This window comes from Schistocerca serialis, chromosome 8 (assembly GCF_023864345.2).
Source record: "Schistocerca serialis cubense isolate TAMUIC-IGC-003099 chromosome 8, iqSchSeri2.2, whole genome shotgun sequence".
Lineage (NCBI taxonomy): Eukaryota > Metazoa > Arthropoda > Insecta > Orthoptera > Acrididae > Schistocerca > Schistocerca serialis.
Window position 1 is genome coordinate 340120989 of NC_064645.1, and position 20161 is coordinate 340141149.

General features: G+C 41.2%; 1 protein-coding gene across 1 annotated transcript in view; it reads right to left on the reverse strand.

Annotated features, from left to right (window-relative positions):
• The window catches only part of LOC126417008 (sorbitol dehydrogenase-like), a gene marked incomplete at its 5' end in the record, with an annotated part of 140326 nt that extends 120531 nt beyond the window's left edge, over positions 1-19795 (reverse strand). The window contains 4 exons of the mRNA XM_050084896.1: positions 9668-9827; positions 11189-11353; positions 15667-15697; positions 19766-19795. Of these exons, the coding sequence (XP_049940853.1) occupies positions 9668-9827; positions 11189-11353; positions 15667-15697; positions 19766-19795 (386 nt within the window). The remainder of the gene's footprint in view (positions 1-9667; positions 9828-11188; positions 11354-15666; positions 15698-19765) is intronic.
• Between the last annotated feature and the right edge of the window lie 366 nt (positions 19796-20161).

The window sequence follows — 20161 nt, forward strand, 5'->3', positions numbered from 1 at the left end:
ACAAATTATCCCGGCCCACACATTCCAGCTGCACCGATGCTGATGATTCACTGTCACCACACCATATTATCAAAAAGTTCAAATGGCTCTGAGCACTATGGGACTAAACATCTATGGTCATCAGTCCCCTAGAACTTAGAACTACTTAAACCTAACTGACCTAAGGACATCACACAACACCCAGTCATCACGAGGCAGAGAAAATCCCTGACCCCGCCAGGAATCGAACCCGGGATCTGCATATTATCCCACAGATGACTGTTATGAAAGTTGAAGACACCACTCCGCGTAAAGGTAGCCTCATCTGTGAATATGATGGATGACACAAATCCCGGAATCATGGTTACCTGATGAAGAAACCGATGTGGGACATCTGTCGGTAGTAAGTCCTGCACACGCTGTAAGTGATAAGGGTAGCAACAACTATCATGTAGAATGTTCCACACGGTCGTCTGGCTTACTCTGTACTGGCGGGCCAACTGCCTGGTATTGATACGGCGGTCGCCTTCCACAGTGTTAATCGCATTTTCCTCCAAGTCTGGTGTCCGAACATTTCGGGTACGTCCTTCATGTTTTCCTGCTTCCTGAAACGATCCTGTCTCAGATAAACGGCGAAACACTGTTGCAAACATTGAATTCTGTGGTGGCTGTCGGCGGGGGTAGGTCTCGTGATACAACATTGCTACCCGCCGCCTGTTGCCATTTGCCTTTCCGTAAGTAAACATCATGTCGGCAAGCTCTCAAATAGAATACGGAACCATTGTGTACAACGTTGTATCATATCCACTATAAGGTAGGTCAGCAATAGAAGTGAATCGGACACAAAATTACTAATTACTATGGCAGGAGAGAGTGCTAAGGCATGACGTATCAAGACCCTGTAGGAGGAAATCATGCGTACTGTAACTGTGGGTGCATGGTACAGCGCGCATGAGATCGCAGTCTCTGTAACAAAGTATAATTGAATAAATGGTTTATAGCATGGAAACCAAGCGTTTCCGGACATAAGTCCATTATACTTTTTTTGTTCCGTATCTTCTCATAGATCAATCCCTAGTGTTTGTACATTGTGGAAAAAATCACCCTATAGAGGGTGGTCCATTGATCGTGACCGGGCCAAATATCTCACGAAATAAGCGTCAAACGAAAACACTACAAAGATCGAAACTTGTCTAGCTTGAAGGGGGAAACCAGATGGCGCTATGGTTGGCCCGCTAGTTGGCGCTGCCATAGGTCAAACGGATATCGACTGCGCTTTTTTTTAAAAAATAGGAACCGCCATTTTTATTACATATTCGAGTAGTACGTAAAGAAATATGAATGTTTTAGTTGGATCACTTTTTCGCTTTGTTATAGATGGTGCTGTAATAGTCACAAACATATGCTCCCAATTTTAGACAAACAGTTGGTAACAAGCAGGTTTTTTAAATTAAAATACAGAACGTAGGTACGTTTGAACATTTTATTTCTGTTGTTCCAATGTGATACATGTACTTCGTGAACATATCATTTCTGAGAACGCATGCTGTTACTCTGTGATTACCTGTAAATACCACATTAATGCAATAAATCCTCAAAATGATGTCCGTCAACCTCAATGCATTTGGCAATAAGTGTAACGACATTCCTCTCAACAGCGAGTAGTTCGCCTTCCGCAATATTCGCACACGCATTGACAATGCGCTGACGCATGTTGTCAGGCGTTGTCGGTGGATCACGATAGCAAATATCCTTCAACTTTCCCCACAGAAAGAAATCCGGGGACGTCAGATCCAGTGAAAGTGCGGGCCATGGTATGGTGCTTCGACAACCAATCCACCTGTTATGAAATACGCTATTCAATACCACTTCAACCCCACGCGAGGTATGTGCCAGACATCCATTATGTTGGAAGTACATCGACATTCTGTCATGCAGTGAAACATCTTGTAGTAACATCGGTAGAACATTACGTAGGAAATCAGCATACAGTGCACCATTTAGATTGCCATCGTTAAATGGGGGGCAATTATCCTTCCTCCCATAATGCCGCACCATGCATTAACCCGCCAAGGTCGCGTTGAGGTAGTACCATGGGTATGCGAGGGCTACGACATGATCCTAGGAGTAGATTTCTTGCATCAACATCATGCCAAAATTGACCTTGGACAACGAACTGTGGAACTTGGTGGAATGTTATTTCAGCTAGGGGAAACTGTTGTCAATGCAGAACTGTCGCGAGGGGCGTTCAACATAACGAACAAACCAACTGAACCACGTATATTAGCATTAAGGCTTAATTCGCATGATTGTGCGTCTAGTGGCACCGGGAAGTCGCTTTGGATAAGTGTGGAGTCAAATCTACCTGTGGGTACAGTATGTGTTATTGAACCATTGGAAGATAATGAATTTTTCGACCCATTGGGTTGTTTTGTGAAACATAGTGCTGTACACGTACAGGAGGGGAACGACGGGCAAGTAGTTCCCGTGAACGTGGATAATTTAGCGCTGTAGACGCGAATTTGGGAAAGGAGTTTTAGTATCAAGTTTGTATGTGCCAGATGACGAAGACTGGTGTTCGAGAGGTAGGCGAAGCGATCAACCACTAACTGCCGATAGAACTGCATTGCGTGACAAAATTAAGCATTTGAAAGGAGGAGAAAGAGAACAGGAGGAAGAATTATTGTGGGAAATTAAGGATTTTTTTTCACAAGGGCCGTTACCAGCGACTCCATTAGTTCAACATAGGATACCAACAGGGAATGAAGCACCTGTTTACCGTAAACCATACAGAATACCGAGGTATTTGCAGCCGATTGTGGAGGATTTCATTGATCAGCAGCTTGCGGACGGTATTATAGAGCATAGTAATAGTTGCTGGGGAGCGGGCATTGTCGTTGTGCCTAAAAAATCTATGGATGAAACTAAGAAATACAGGTTCTCTTGTGACTACCGATACCTCAATAATAAGACAGTAGTGGACGCATACCCCATTCCAAACATATCGGAGACTTTGGATCACTTAGGACAGTGCCAGTACTTTTCTACGATGGATTTGATAAGTGGTTATCATCAGTTAGAGGTGGCTCCAAAGGATCGTCCAAGAAATGCTTTCTCTACACCTGGAGGCCATTACCAGTACATTAGAATGGTATTCGGTTCGGAAAACGCTCCGGCAACGTTTCAGAGGTTGCTAGACAGTGTGTTGAGGGGTTTGAAACAATGGTAGTGTCTGGTCTATTTGGATGACATTATAGTGTTTTCAAGTAGTATGGAGCAAAATAGCGGTTATGGGAAGTCTTTATGAGGTTAAGAGCAGCTAGTTTGACGTTGAGCCTGGAAAAGTGTCATTTTGCATTAGAAGAAGTAAAATATTTAGGTCATATCATCAGTAAGGACGGAGTGCGAACAGATCCGAGGTTGGTACAGGCTGTAAGGGATTTTCGAGAACCAAAAACATTTAAGGAGGTGCAGTCATTCATCGGAATTTGCAATTTCTATCGAAAGTTCATGAAGGGTTTTGCAGATTTAGCACAGCCGTTGATGTGATTGTTACGGAAGGGTGAGAAATTTGAGTAGACAGAACAGTGTCAGAAAGCGTTTGACAAACTGAAAGAAATGTTAACATCAAGTCTGGTTCTTGTGTTTCCAGATTTTGAAAAGGAGCTTACACTAGCATGCGATGCATCGAATCAAGCATTGGGGTGTGCTCTTAGTCAGGAAACTGACGGGAAAGAACATTCTGTAGCCTATGCGTCTAGGTAGTTGAATACAGCAGAGAGTAATTACTCAACAACAGAGAGGGGGATGATTAGCGTAATCAAAGGAATCACATATTTTAAATGTTATTTATATGGGACAAGATTTCGGGTAGTGACAGATCATGTTGCGTTGAAGTGGTTGTTGGGGTTGAAGGATCCGTCCACTAGACTCGCTCGAAGGGCTGTGAGGCTTAGTGAATTCGTCTACGAGATGGTGCGCATGAAGCACGGCAATGCGGATGCACTAAGTAGGAAGGTGGCAAAAATCGAAGTCATATGTTATGACCTAGCAGTATGGCAAGAATTAAAGGATGCGGACAACGATTGTAAATTGTATCGGACACAGCCACAGTTTAATGTGTACGACGGTCTTCTGTGCAAGGAAACGAAGTTAGGGCCAAGAGTAGTAGTGCCAGCGAAGTTGAGGGATGAGGCTTTAAAAGAAGCACATGATCACGTGTTATCTGTTCATGGAGGGTGTACAGCGACGAATCGGAGTGTGGTGGAGAGGTAGGAAAGGAGATGTGGATCAGTATGTCACGAATTGTATACCATGCGCGCAGATAGCAGATTTGAGCCGGAAATAGATACAGCTACAACGATTACCGGAAGCAACATGTCCATTCTCTTTGCTCAGAATCCATGTCTTAGGACCTTTTAGGCGAACACCATAGGGAAACAGATTCGTTCTGACAATAATAGACAGTTTTTCAAGGTATGTGGAGATGGTGGCTATGCCAAATCAATGGTGGCGCAAGCATTAATAAACAACTGGATTTTGAAGTTTGGTGTACCAGAGACAATAATTACTGACCAAGGGACCAACTTCATGGAGGATTTAATGAAGGAACTGTGTAAATTGTTGAATGTAAAGAAGTTGAGGACGAGCGCGTTGTATCCACAGGCCAACGGAAGGACAGAATGGATACACAGAACAATCGGGAAGATGCTGAGTTTTTATGTGGATTCTCATCACCATCAGTGGGACGAGTATTTGAAGCATATTGTATGCGCATACAATGCAAAAGTCCATGCAAGTACCGGTTTGTGTCCATATGAGGTAGTGTAAGGGCGAAAAATGCCGTCACTGTTTGATTTAGTGAAGCTACAGAAAGGAAGGGCCGGTGAATCCGTACGTCAATTCGCTAGAGCAATTCGGGATGTTTGGAAACGGGTACAAAAGGCGAATACAAAGGCTTTGGAAAGGCAGGAAGTCGCAGTGAAGCGGAAAGGAAGTTTATCACAGTTTAGAGTGGGGCAATGGATAATGCTGTCCAGCCCCTACACGCAAAAGGGGAAAACGAAGAAGTTCCTCACGAGGTATCAAGGGCCATACCAAGTTGTTGAAGCCACATCCCCCATTAATGTTAAAATTCAGCTGCCAACGAGAACAACGATAGTACACATTGGGCAGTTACGGCCATTTACGGGTTGCCCGGATGTGGTTCCATGCGTGTCACAGGAAGGAAAGAGGAAGAAAGAGAGAGTGAAGAGAGGTGCTAAGCACAGAGAAAACCAGGAAGATAGAGTACAGCATGAAGTACCGGATGCTTTGTGATCCAGAAAGTAGTAGAGTATTTGTAGTTTTTTATTTTTTATTTTTCGTGTCATGTATCACTGGGTTTGTGTAGAGTAATTAGGCATTCTATTTTCACATGTTGTATGTATTTTCGAATATAGCCTGCTGCGGATAGCAGTCCTTTTGAAGAGGGAGGAAAGGTGATGGTGATACCTGTCCTCAGGTCACTGAATAGGGAAGTTTAGCGTCTGACGTATATGGAGTGTTGTTGGAGGAGAAATCAAACGCTGTTCTGGAGAAATAAACTCGTCTGAGTAAATTTTGTGGCAAAGCCGTAATAAATATGCGTTGAACGATGTCAGAGTCGTACGATTTCCTGTTTAAATTTTTTGTTATCGACAGTGCTCGGTCACGAAAGTCGTGTTTATTGCACCAGTTCATATAATGTAAATTTAAGGATGAACGTAGTCACACAATCGGTGTTGAGATTGAATCAAAAATAGTGACTATTGGAGGAAAATCTGTGAAGCTACAAATATGGGACACATGCACGGTGCAGTTATTTTTAGCCAGGGGGAAAGGAATAGACTATCGAAGGGACATCGTGGAGCCAAAATTGAGCTTGCAACAAGTCGGGATGCATTGGATCTTCTCCACCTACGAGAATTTGGTTCGAATCCTGCCTCGGGCATGGATATGTGTGAAGTCCTTAGGTTAGTTAGGTTTAAGTAGTTCTAAGTTCTAGGGGACTGATGACCTCACATGTTAAGTCCCATAGTGTTCAGAGCCATTTGAACCATTTGAGAATTTGGTAGTAGTAGCAAGTTGTTTTGAGCGGGGAGTATTTGCAGAAGCGAAACGTATAGAGCTCGAGGAGAGCGGAATTTTAATCACTGAAACTAAGTGTAACATAATAGGAGCAACCTTCCAACTGCCAGTGTCAATTTCAGGAGTCACGCCATTGAATGTTTCGCAGCCACAGCTGTACTGTCCAGAAACCACTTCAGAGTTTTTGACAAGGCAGAATCTGACATTGTTAAATCAAACTCTGGAGCCAGGTCTGTTGAGATCCGCAAACCAGTTCATTTTATAGCAAGAGGGGTGCATATAAGCCGAACAGCTTGTTCAACATCTTGCTCAGTATAGGGAAAGGCAACACCAAATAACGATCATTTTGAACACCTCTGTGCTAAGTGTCATCGCAGCCTTAAATTTGCTATGTGTTGTTTTCATTCTGATCACGTGGAGAGCCAAGGGTAGTCCAAGTCCCAGTGGATTGCATGAGATGCATAGGTAAGGGGCTGATCGAGCAGTGGTCGTCCAGTACGGAATTTTTATCTTTTGTTGCATGTCATGGTTTTAAGAGGCACTAAACCACATTTAAGTTTTCTAGTAGTAAGGAAATATGCCATAGGCGCCGACTCAAACAAGTTAAGAGTTAGTTAAGGGGCGACGTGGGGACCGGGTCTTTCAGAAGAGGGGGATAATGTAGCGGCACCACCCTTTAGGATAGGGAAAGTTAGTTTTGTGCAACATTCTGAGCACAAGTTACCGCCACGTGTGGGCCAGATTGCAGTGAGTTATGCATACCATAGTTGCGAAGTAGAATGGAGGCCTCAGGACCGTCGAACCACTGAAAAGCGTAAATGCAGCGGTTCGCATGGTGCAATTTACAGGCAGAAGGGGCCAACTGGCGCAACTGGGGTGTGGTGGACTCGGAGCAGCACGTTAGCAAAACAGAGGCACACAACCGCATATAAATAGGTGCTATTTACTAACGAGATTCATTCAAGTGTTTCAGCTCCCTCGGACGGCGACGCGTGTCACACCACTGGGCTACACGCAGCAACAGATGGGGCGCCAGCATTCCAGTCCATGGCAGGTCGTTGGTTCGACCTTCTGAAGCCGATGCAGGGTCTGCAGCCAGCCAGCGGCAGGCCACTCTTCGACTTGCTACCATGGGTAGTCATCTCTGCTCTCAACACTCGCCACAGATTTTCCGGGGCGAGGGAACGCCGGATAGCGGGCACTTGTTGCCACCGCTATCTCAGATATGCCAGCGAGGAAGAAGCATTGCGGGGCTGGCCTATGGCTCCTGGCGGAGCAGCACAGAGACAATAAGGACAGTGGCCGCTGAATCGGCTGCTGGCGCAGACATCCTGACATAATCGAAACTCTGCAGCTGGCATACAAGGCAGGCTTGACACAGCATTGCATTACATTGGCCGCTGGGGTGCTTCCTCAGCATTTTGGGGCCCTGTGACGTGGACTGAGGTGAACGGAGCACTGTAGTGGAAATCAATAAATCATTTGGAAAGTTCTAGCCGAGTTTTAATACATCCTGATACATTTGACGGCAGAAGTTTCCACTACAATATACAACATTCATAGGTGAACCTGCATCTAGGTCGTAAGTTGGTTCAAGGGGAAATAAAGCTTTATTCTCATAGCGCAGGCCTACCTATGGTATACGACTGCACAACCTGGTCCGAGAGGCCTGCTTGGCAGTGTTTGCACTGCAAATGCCGTTTCCGGCCACCGTGCTCTCACATTCTAGGACATTTCTCACATTTTTTACGCCAGATTTCAACGTCAACATTAACAATTGCTATATCACTATAATTGCCTTCTTAAGAGCTATCGAATGCATTTATAAAAAGTGTACTGTTGCATTGTTTGTACTTACTTCACTGTCTCCATTGACACCAGCGATAAAAACATTAACCAAACAAAAATATACATGTCCCTCGACGCTCTAACATTTGCCACAAACCGTGTATCGATTTGGGTAACCGTTCACGAAATGCCTGTATATGGAAACAGCTCTCAAAACGGCTCGCCTGAAACCAAAGGCACGTATGTGGACGACATATTCATGATTTATCAGCACGATGAAGAAAATCTACAGGAATTTCTGTGCCATCTCAACATCACGTTCATCATGGAGATGGAAGAAAATAGATGGCTACCATTCTAATAAAGAAGAATCGTGATGACATGATAGGACATTCCGTCTACAGGAAGAAGACACACATGGAACTGTACCTAAACACCAGTAACTGCCAACATCCAGTGCTCACAACCCTGGCATACACAGTGTGAGCCATATGCTACAAGGAAAGTCTGTCTACCGAGTTACACAGTTCTGCAAAACCTTTCGCAACAATGGCTACTCGGAAACACAAACAGAACGAATCTCCAGCCAAGCTGGAACAAGAAAGAAACAATACAGAAGAAGAAACCCAGCACCCCGTGTTTGTTCGGTATACAGGGCCACCAGCAGGCTAGATTGCCAGAATAGTGGGAAAGGACAAGATAAAAACAGTTTTTCGCTCAACAGTTAAAATCAAGAATATGTTTGGCTCAGCCCAGGACCAACTAGGGCTATGGACACCTAGCTCTACTGCATCAGCTGCAAGTGTGGCAGGCAGAATCTCGGCCAGACAAAGTGATGCATCTCGCAGTGCTGTTCAGAAAATATGAAGAGCGTTCGCCTTGACCAATCCGACAAGTCTGCTGTGGCTAAGCACAGCATTAACCGTGAACTTGTTTGTTTTTGAACAAAGATGCCGTGCAGCCGCAATGGGTCCTGGGACTTGGTCATCAAAGTGACAGTGGGAATACGAATGCATGATGACCTTGTCAATCGGGATACTGGTTTCCAATTGAGCTCCAAATTGGATGTGACGTTACCCGTCATGTCCAGTGTCCACTCTTCCCCCCATACCTCCCCCCCCCCCCCTTCCCCAGCGGCCACGCCGTCTCTTTCGGATCTATAGTGACGCGATAGGCTCACCTGTTGGGCTCACGGCTATGGAGTCTGCTATCCAGCGAATATAAAGGAACGAACTGGACATGGGCCCGACTCTTCGCGAAAATTATGAGTACGAAAGTCATCGACACATTGCAGCAACATGACATTTCATCAAAAAATTACTTGAGTGATTAAATGTACTACGACTCTCTGGTCAGCATCCCCAACGGTTTAAACACAAAGATGACCTGCGTAAGCTGTTTAGAAAGAAATGTCATAATTACTGTCTTGTTGGTAGCATCCTTACACATGAACAAATTAGCAGCGCTTTTTTCAAAATTGACCTTATGGGGATAAGCGTTACTTTCTGTCGTTCCCAATCCACAAAACTTTATCATGTCTATGCAGTCCACCGTTTTATAACCGTTGACACAATTCAATATAATGAAAGTAATGCACTGTTGATCCTTTGGGCTGAGACAGTACTGTATTTACGCTCGTACAGCTTGCGTGTCAACTACGAAGATGTAGTGCTCTGCCGTAAGGCCCAGTAACTCATTTACCCATTTCTTCATCGCATAATTACAGCTGCACAGACCATCAGAATGGATTACAAGACAGAAGCTAATCATGTATCTAATGCGGCTCGCTTACTTGTGGCAGAAATCTGCTGTGTGCACGTAGTAACGGCACATGGTTCCGTCAACCGGCGGAGTTGCACAGAAAATAACGTCAGGGCAGAGGTGGTAGCGACCTTCTTTGCAATAAGAACACATTCTGCACGGTGTGCCAGGTTCAAGGGCTACGCGGTCACCTAAAACAAACAAACGGCATTTGCAAGAAAAAAAAGTTTTGAACAGTGGTTTAGAGTACAGAGTTTTTGTGGAAATATTGTAAGTGAAGACCCCAAGACTTGCAAGCTCTATAGAACGGTTAGTAAGAGCTATAACATGAATATAGGCAAAATTAAAACACGGGGAATGAGATGTAGTCTATTAAAATCACTAAATGCTTGGAGAATTAAATTAACATGTGGAGTGCCGAAAGCAGTAGATAAAGTTTTGCTGCTTGAGCAGCAAAATAACAGACGATGGCAGATGTAGAATAGATATGAAATGCAGACTAGCAATAACAAGGAAAGTGTTTTTGAGATAGTTGCTTTTCTTTAAAATTTCACCGCTGTAGCTTTTATAACGAAAGAGATCTAAGCCAATTATTAATTATTATTGCGTATTGTTGTAAAAAAAGTCCCTTGCATTATAAAGTTAATTTCTTTGGGCCTACATCCAGTGAATTTGAGCACCATGGACGAAGTATTTACTAAACGTCTAGAAACGTCTGAAGTCATTTTACACTTCTGTAATACAAAACCAAAATGGAAATTTTGGTAATACATTTAAAAATCTCCTACAGCAAACAAAATTTAAATTTGCTACACGACTATAAACTTATGTGATCAGGTTTAGTGTTTCATTGTTGGAACTGCAGTGCATCTAACATCGTGTAGAAAGCAGAAAATTCTGAAAATAGTGCGTTAAACACGAATAAAATATTTATACGGCAAAAATCTACTCCATTGACATAAATTCAATTCAGCTAAGGAACTTTACAACATTCCTCCTTACTGATAAGCGTGCGACTGGGATACATACTAGATGTTACAACTGTTTGTTCATATCACTAATGTTCTCTTCTAGCATGCAAAAATTGTGGAAATTATCAGAGTGTTTTCTATTTTATCCTTCAACAAACGAACGCCATAACATACTCTCATAAGTTCAAATTCATTTCATTTTATAAATATTCTTTTGACGAGAACATCAGGGTAATTCGAGTTGATACGGAGGCTTACTAATAGTTTTTCTTCACGCACACAATTTGCAATTGGAACGGGAGAAGGAGTAAATTATATTGGTACAAGGACTACTCTCCACCACACGTCTAGAGGTGACTTATAAATTATAAACGTAGATGTAGGTGTTCGGTGAGGAAGAGGCGGACGCTGATGATCTATTGCCAATATAGCTATGAATAGTACTGATTACCATGTAAATTAGGTTCGCTTATGTAATTATCCAAAGACAAAATTCTTCAGTTGTTTTCTTTACTGTACAGTTTTGCACCATGAAATGCGTTTCCTTATGTCCTGTAATACTAAATTAAATGCATACTTACCCTCTTTCAAGTCTTTCACACAAGGCCCAAGTTTTTCAACTGTGCCCGATGATTCATGGCCAAGTACCATGGGACCCTTAACCACAAAGTCGCCTATTTGACCATGCACCAGATAATGTACATCTGAGCCGCATATCCCAACACTGCCCATGCGTATAAGCACTTCTGCAAAATACAAAAATTTCGATATTGTTTAAGCCAAGTTGCATCGTTTAACTGTAACAGGTTACTACAGGTTACTGCAGTGTTACACTAATATACCTATAGACCGAATTGTTTATCTTTTTTTTTTCTTTTTCGAGTCATTATATAAAGCAGACCGAAATACTTATCCCATTTCGATACCGACTAACAAACTGTACCATTTATGTGTAAGGCATACAATTACGAAACATCTGGTGGTGAGATATAATGTTATAATTAGCCATTTCCTTGCTTAACTCATTTCTATGGAAAACTTATATTTAAGTACTACACAGATCAAAAAAAGTTTTGCATCACCTCCGTTCCGAGAGTTCCGGAAACTGAACAGAAAATTATAATATAGATCAACGTAAACATCATTTCAGCCCTTTCTATTGCTCATGAAAACCTCACCTTGCATGTTGTACTACCATACAGCGAGACCTTCAGAGGTGGTGGTCCAGATTGCAGCACACACCGGTACCTCTAATAGCCAGTAGCACGTCCTCTTGCATTCATGCATGCCTGTATTCGTCGTGGCATACTATCCACAAGTTCATCAAGGCATTGTTGGTCTAGATTGTCCCACTCCTCAACGGAGATTGGGGTAGATCCCTCAGAGTGGTTGGAGGGTCACGTCGACCACAAAAAGCCCTTTTCAGTCTATACCAGGCATGTTCGATAGGGCTCATATCTGGAGAACATGCTGGCCACTCTAGTCGAGCGATGTCGTTATCCTGAAGGAAGTCATTCACAAGAAGTGCACGATGGGGGCGCGAATTGTCGTCCATGAAGACGAATGCCTCGCCAATATGCTGCCGATATGGTTGCACTATCGATCGTAGGATGGCATTCACGTATCGTACAGCCGTTACGGTGCCTTCCATGACCACCAGCGGAGTACGTCGCCCCCACATAATGCCACCCCAAAACAGCAGGGAACCTCCACCTTGCTGCACTCGCTGGACAGTGTGTCTAAGGCTTTCAGCCTGACAGGGTTGCCTCCAAACACGTCTCCGAAGATTGTCTGGTCGAAGGTATATGCGACACTCATCGATGGAGAGAACGTGATGCCAATCCTGAGTGGTCCATTCGGCATGTTGCTGGGCCCATCTGTACCGCGCTGCATGGTCTCGTGATTACAAAGATGGACCTCGCCATGGACGTCGGTAATGAAGTTGTGCATCATGCAGCCTATTGCTCACAGTTTGAGTCGTAATGCGACGTCCTGTGGCTGCACGAAAAGCATTATTCAAGATGGTGGCATTGCTGTCAGGGTTCCTCCGAGTCATAATCCGTAGGTAGCGGTCATCCACTGCAGTAATAGCCCTTGAGCGGCCTGAGCGAGGCATGTCAGCAACAGTTCCCGTCTCTCTCCTCCATGTCCAAACAATATCGCTATGGTTCAGTCCGAGACGCCTGGACCCATACCGTGTTGAAAGCCCTTCCTGGTATAAAGTAACAATGCGGATACGATCGAACCGCGGTATTGACCGCCTAGGCGTGGTTGAACTACAGACAACTTGAGCCGTATACCTCCTTCCTGGTGGAATGACTGGAACTGGTCGGCTGTCGGTCCCCCTCCGTCTAATAGGCGCTGCTCACGCTTGGTTGTTTACATCTTTCGGCGGGTTTAGTGACATCTCTGAACAATCCGAGGGACTGTGTCTGTGATACAACATCCACAGTCAACGTCTATCTTCAGGAGTTCTGGGAACCAGGGTGATGCAAAAGTTTTTTGATGTGTGTGTAACAACAATGAACTTTTTGCCACTTCTGTTACGTGGCAGGTTACGCCCAAACTGTCATGTAACCCACTATTAAACTTTAAAAATGTGTTACATGACAGTTTGGGCATAATGTAATATGCTGACCCCAGTAGCCAGTGCAGTCAGTTCTTTGACGTTACCTGAAAACTGCAGTCAGTATTCACTATTGTCAATGATGTGCTGCCAACAACTTCTTCTTCTCCTTTCCTCTTAATAGGGTGTTGCAGACTTGTTATTTCTGCAGCCTTGGTGGCTTTCTTTGGCTGGCTCGTTGGGGAACTTGTTTGGTGCTGGAAACATTCTCTATGCAGGCATTGTACAGGGAAATGGCAGTTTCCTATATCCCCACAGCAGGAGTATAGGCGAGGGCAGAATGAATTCCATACAAACAGCATTGTGCGAGACACGAAAAGGAATCCTTTTGGCTAGATAAGACCTGAAGGTCAGATGAAAACTTTTCATAGAGTATCAGACCGTGGGACCAGCCACTGGAAAGTCGAGGTTGAGCTGGACTCAGAACTTGCAGCCACTACTGCAGCTGTCTTCTATACACACACCGTTTAAGGGTGGTAAGAATATGCCACCAATGCAGCCATCGAGACGAGGGGAACGCAAAGCTAATTAATTTGCATCAGATTTTCATTACATAGCTAGTTGCACCCATCACTCACTTTGGCGAAAGTGTTATGTTCGTCGTTGGTTGTCCCGGGATCTTTTTTTAAATCACTATCCTTTGGGCACTCGTTGGCCGTGTCTACAATATAGTATCATATTATGTTTTTGTGTGTCCATACACCTGCACCAACCCTTTAATTCGTGTTTGCAATCTCTTGTGTATTTATTAAATGTATATATGCTTGCTTCAGCGAGGAAATCATATTGCTTGACATTTTATGGCAATAAACCAGACTGTTACAATGACCACTCATTTACTTTTGTGGTTCGATGAATTCCTTCATTAAGATATTCACGTGAAGTGAGGTACCCATATTTTCATGCTTCGCTGGGACACAACTAGTAGTTTCCTTTTAAATAAGATGTTATCCATTGCATGGCGTCGTTTCTCTTAAATTTGCATGATCTTATGGGGAGCTTCCCATAGCTGCAGGTCACCAGAGATCGAATCTACAGCAGCATAAGGGTATGCTAAACTGCTCAACCGACACCTCACACTTCCAACGCTCAATTTAATATATTTACGAAATATGAGAATTATTTTTCGAGATAATGATGCCATCTGTTCAATACACTGTAAATTTATATTGTTTACTTATATTTCTTTACTTTACTCATCCACAGTATTATGATAGGAAGATATAGCAAGCCACGTTTCTTCTGGCAGAGGTAATCATAGCCCTTATCTACAGGATAGAATATTATTGAAATTTTGACAAAATGGTCATTTCAAATGAGTCAGATGATGCAACAAAATGATTTTTATCCAGAAAATACCATAATCACTACAATTTTCGATACATTGGAGCCAGCCGGTGTGGCCGTGCGGTTATAGACGCTTCAGTCTAGAACCGCGTGACCGCTACGGTCGCAGGTTCGAATCCTGCCTCGGGCATGGATGTGTGTGATGCCCTTAGGTTAGTTAGTTTTAATTAGTTCTAAGTTCTAGGCGACTGATGTCCTCAGAAGTTAAGTCGCATAGTGCTCAGAACCATTTGAACCATTTTTGATACATTGGAAGAAAACTAAGCTACCTACATCTTATCAAGATTTATTCAATAATTTAGGCCTTGTTATCTTCAAACATAGAGAAAGTTCACACATCTTTTCTCCCAACTTGTCGACTGGTGGCTAGTGCAACGATATACTAATATTATTTTAATACCTTTAATGTTGCAATGATACTGACACACCATAGGTAATCACATCAATGAGGAGTTGAGAAGATGTTATGAAGTAAGTGATTACCTAAATGGCTCCTACTAATACTCCTGTGACGATACATCCCACCATCTTTACCTATCTAATTCTCTTTCTCTAACGGAGGAGATGTATGGATAAAACACTGCTCTGGTTTCCAGTGCTATTGGTTTTTGTAGGATACAGTAAACCATTATTTGATGACAGTTCAACTACTGTTTGATTTTATCAACTGTCAGGAACAAGTCAATGTTGGCTGAAAGTCATACTAGAAGTGTTTTATTTGGTATATCAAGAACAAAATATTGGCCCATACACTATACAGGCTTGTGTAGTTATACAGAAATGTCTCTCTGAATGCTATTCACACAAACATATTGTCATATACAGTGATAGAAGGCCTACCAAAGGAGTGAAACTGTTAGTTTTATGATTCAAATGAAATGATAGCACAGTTTTTGATGAATGTTCCTCTTTTTTTGTTCATAGTAAAAATTTGAACATAATAAGTATCAAATGAGGAGAGAACGAGTTATGATAATATTAAAATTATTTTGTAAATAATTCATTGTGACTACTGCCTAATTGTGTGTACTAAAAAGTAAATGAAAATTACAACTAAAAATATAGAGAACGTTCACTATAACTTACGGTTTTCCTTTGGATCTGGTGGCATAGGTCTCTTTTCCTACAAGAAAGAAGAAGAATTTCAAGTTCAAAAACTAACTCACTTTCAGGAATAGAAGATTATAGAAATAATATTCTGTGTAGCCTCAGATCTCTTATCAGGTGCAAGACCGTATATAGAAGGAAAGCAGACTCTGTATCAAAAGTTGAATGCTGATGATCTGCCCAACAGTGACATGCAATTGCCAAATTGCAAATTTACTCTGCATTTTAGGTAATGGACACCTTTCACTCAAAAGCAAAAAGGACATCAAGTATATCTATACCGAATTACACAGTCACATCAACACATATTGATTATTTCAGGTGTATTCATTAGCAAATGATAATTATAATGTTGACTATGTGATAAGATGTGTAAACGAATTTCAAAATATTGGAATAATCATAAGCTGATGCAAATAATTTTTTTCTGATATGCTACTGCCAAATTTATGCACAAATAGAATTGAAGTCTTCAACCAATTCTCTGGCAATAAGAAAGTATTTCTAAGTCAATAGAGGAATTTGCTCATGTAACCACATAGAGTCACACTGACAACTTCGAGAAATGCAACTGTCTCTGACAATAGCAGCTTACAACAAACTAAAAGGATATAATATAAATTACAATGAATCTACAATAACAAAATTATTTTTATGTGATATTGAAATCAAATATTTATTGAGAAATATTGTGTATAATTTGAAACAGCCATTTTATCACTGTGTTATATGTTTGAGTCCATATATAAAATGATATACAGGGTGAGGTTTTTTTATCTTGAGACAACGAAATATCTCATAAACTATTCATTGAAGAACAGAAAAATACATGTTCAATATTTTTAAAAATGCTTCCCAGCATTACCAACGTCGATCCCCTGACCCACCCACATGGGATTGGGGTGGAAAACATTGAAATTTTAAATAGGAACATCCCATTTTATTTTAGAATCGGACACTCTAGGAAAAAATGCGTAATTTTTGTACATAGCACTTACGTCGTTGCGTGATATATGGCTCTGTAATCTACAAATAACACAGCTGAATTTCAAAACGAAAAAAATGAATAGAATAAAAAACATAAAGACAGACGTGTGTGCAAATGACTCAGTGTGTTCTGGTTTTCTCCCTGTAGCTGTTTTGAAATACTCATTCATTAATTATTTTATTTGATCTCGTTGGTTGCATGTCGTCCCTCATTCTTAAGTACGTTCATCCATAACGTTACTGCGATGTTAGTTGGAATGCAAGCTATTACGGTAGAAGAGAAAATTGTCAGGGATGTGTACAATGCTCAACGTTTTCCAAACAGAGTGCGATCACGTGGTGCCGAATTAGTCGACATTTCTCCACTGAGAGAACTAGACAAGCACGCAAAATGAACCGTCGAAGGGCAGTTGCTGGAGAGAATAAATGGACTGCGATATTAGCTGCAGTGAATCATGATCCCCACATTAGCACTGGGCTATTAATCGTGAATTAGTCAGACTACCGTTTGCCGAAGTTCCTTCCCTCCATCAAGGATTCGTGGCAATGATTTTCAGAATCAAATATCATTTCGCCAGTGGTCATTTCAACAAATAAACAGAGATCCAAATTTCTCTCCTGGAGTGTTGTTCTCTGACGAGTCGAGCTTCACGAACAACAGCACACTTAATTACAGCATGCACTGCTTGAATGTGGAAAACTCTCATTTATTACCCCAAGTTGAACATCAGATCCGTGTCATGTGAATGTTTGGCGTGGAATAATTGCTGACAAACTCGGTGATCCATTCTCTGTCGATGCCACCCCAAATCGTGATTAATATCGAACTTTTTTGGAGGGCGATCTTCCAGTATTGGTTGCAGGCCTTCCCTTGGACTTTGAAAAACAATATGGTTCCAATATGGTTGTTGCCCAACATGCGATCTAACACTTATTCTGTAGCAACATGGGAAGTATTATATCGCATGTACAATCGTCGGTAGTTCGGAAGAGGCGGTCCATTGTCTTGGTCTGCAAGCTCATCAGATCTTATTTCTCCTGACTTTTGTTTGTGAGGTTAGTTGTGAAGTTTTTAACGAAGTGCCAACAACGCTCAATAATATGATTCAGCGTCTCTGCAGTTCATGTCAGAATATTACGTCGGAAACACTTCTCAGTTGTGATGAACCATTCCATGGCTGGCAAAATAATTGCACAGAGGCGGACTCGACATTTTTGAGTACATAAAAGCGAAATAATACTTACAAAAAAGCATTTGGTGATGGGCGAGAGGACACACCTCAAACGAGCACGCCGTTGACGAAAGATAGGGAGCGACGCCTCATACAAACACATCTGGCTTTCATTTTTTGTCCAATGCATTTTATTAACATAATATCGTTTTTAAACTCAATTGTTTTGGCGATCATAGCGCCATCTTTCACGCAACGAAAAAAGTGGTGCATAGGAAAGTTTCGTATTCTTTCCCATAAAATCCGAATCTACGATTAACCTGAGATGTTCCTATTAAGATTTCAAAGCTTTTTCCCTGGCCCATCCCGATGGACTGCGGTAGGGGGTTCAACATTGGTACAGCCGGATTTTTCCGCTTTTTAAACCGATGTGTAGTTTTCGAGATATTTCGTTGTCTCAAGATAAAAAACGCGCCCTGTATATTGGTATTGCATCACAGCAGCATGATTGAGTTTAGTTGTATTTATCTGAGAATTTTATGTAACTATTACATTTTGGATATTGGTCAACTCCATGTCAAATCAACAAGTGTTACAACCTGACCCTCTCAGATTTTTTTGAAATTAAGTATGTGTATATTACTCATAAAGAGCTTTGATATGATACCAAACATCATTAGTTTTATATATAAAACTAATGATGTTTATATATATATATATATATATATATATATATATATATATATATATATATATATATATAAAAAACTAATGATGTTTTTCAACATTCGATAAATACAACATTGTTGTTTTTATAAACAATGTATGTATATATATATATATATATAATGTTGTTTTTATAAACAATGTATATATATATATATATATATATATATATATATATATATATATATATATACATTGTTTATAAAAACAACATTGTTGTATTATCGAATTTTGAAAAACTGTATTTTTAAAATTCTCAAAAAAATATATGTGAAAGATACACTTTACCTCTACATATACTGAAAGTTTCAACTTGGGATGAGCATGGGATCACTATCAAAACCAATTTTAGGTTAAAGGTGGTGCTTTAAAAATTCGTAAAAACTAATTTATTTTAGATATTAGGCCTACTTCTCACCAGCTGTATGTTGTTGTAAAATGTGGAAATTAAAAATAACTTATAATTCACAAAAGAACATATGTTTTATGCTTCTGTAATTAATAAATACAAAATGAAAATTTAAAAAAAAATAAAAAAACACAAAAAGATGAATATCTGAGATCAGACCTAAATTCAGTTAGTAATTACTATTATTTACAAATAGGCGTCCTATTAGTGCACTTCTTCATACTTCGAACTTATCAGTTTGTTGCACATCAAGATTTCTGCACTGGATAACTTATATGTTCGCCCTGTAGCAGTTTGAGGGTTCATGATTGCCACTACTTCCCTACTGCTTATGGAAAGAATTTCTGGATGACTCGGAAATGTAAAAGATGGTGACGCTCCATGTGGATGTAAGAAACTAACTGTGATTTCATCCTTCTCCCGATTTTTTCAAGTACACAGGTTAACCACCAGTGTCCATTATAATCACGAGCAATATATCCTTTTATGTCTTTCAACGGTATTGTATCACTGTCAGAAACTGTCACCAATTCAATTTTACTATCATCAGAGTTTGAATACACTTTTGTTATTATTTTTCCCTTGCTAAAAGGAATAAAAGTGTGAAGTTCTTGTGTCCCTACAATTTTGCAGGATTTCTCAAATCTCTCCGTAAGTTTCATTTTTTCATTTTGGTGATTTTCTTTAGTAGCATACTTGAAGTTCATTCCTTCTATGTTATCCTTGGCAAACATATAAAGTTGTTTTGGTGTCATTATTTGATCACTGTATGGCCGTTGCAGACTTGCTCGAGCTGCAAGTCGTTTAACTGTTCCACCAACACCATCACTAGCTCCCTTCCCATGCGAGGTGGCTGAAAAATGCCATTCAGCTTCAGTTTGGAAATCTTCTTCATGATGGCACAGGTTGATAAAGTTCTTCCTATTTTTATAATGAGCTGCTGCTCCATCAGAGAAATAATATATTTTTCTTGGTTTTCTACCGGATTTAACAGTCAGGAAGTCCATCAAGTACGATTGGAACAAATGCACAGCAACAGTGTCATGTGTTAGGCATTTTGATATGATTACAAGACTTGTGTGCTCGAGTTTGTAATAAGCAACAATGGGATGAATCGTTGCTTGCATTTTTGTCCAGTGATAGCTTTGAACTTCGTCCTGTATGACAAAGGAGTAATTCT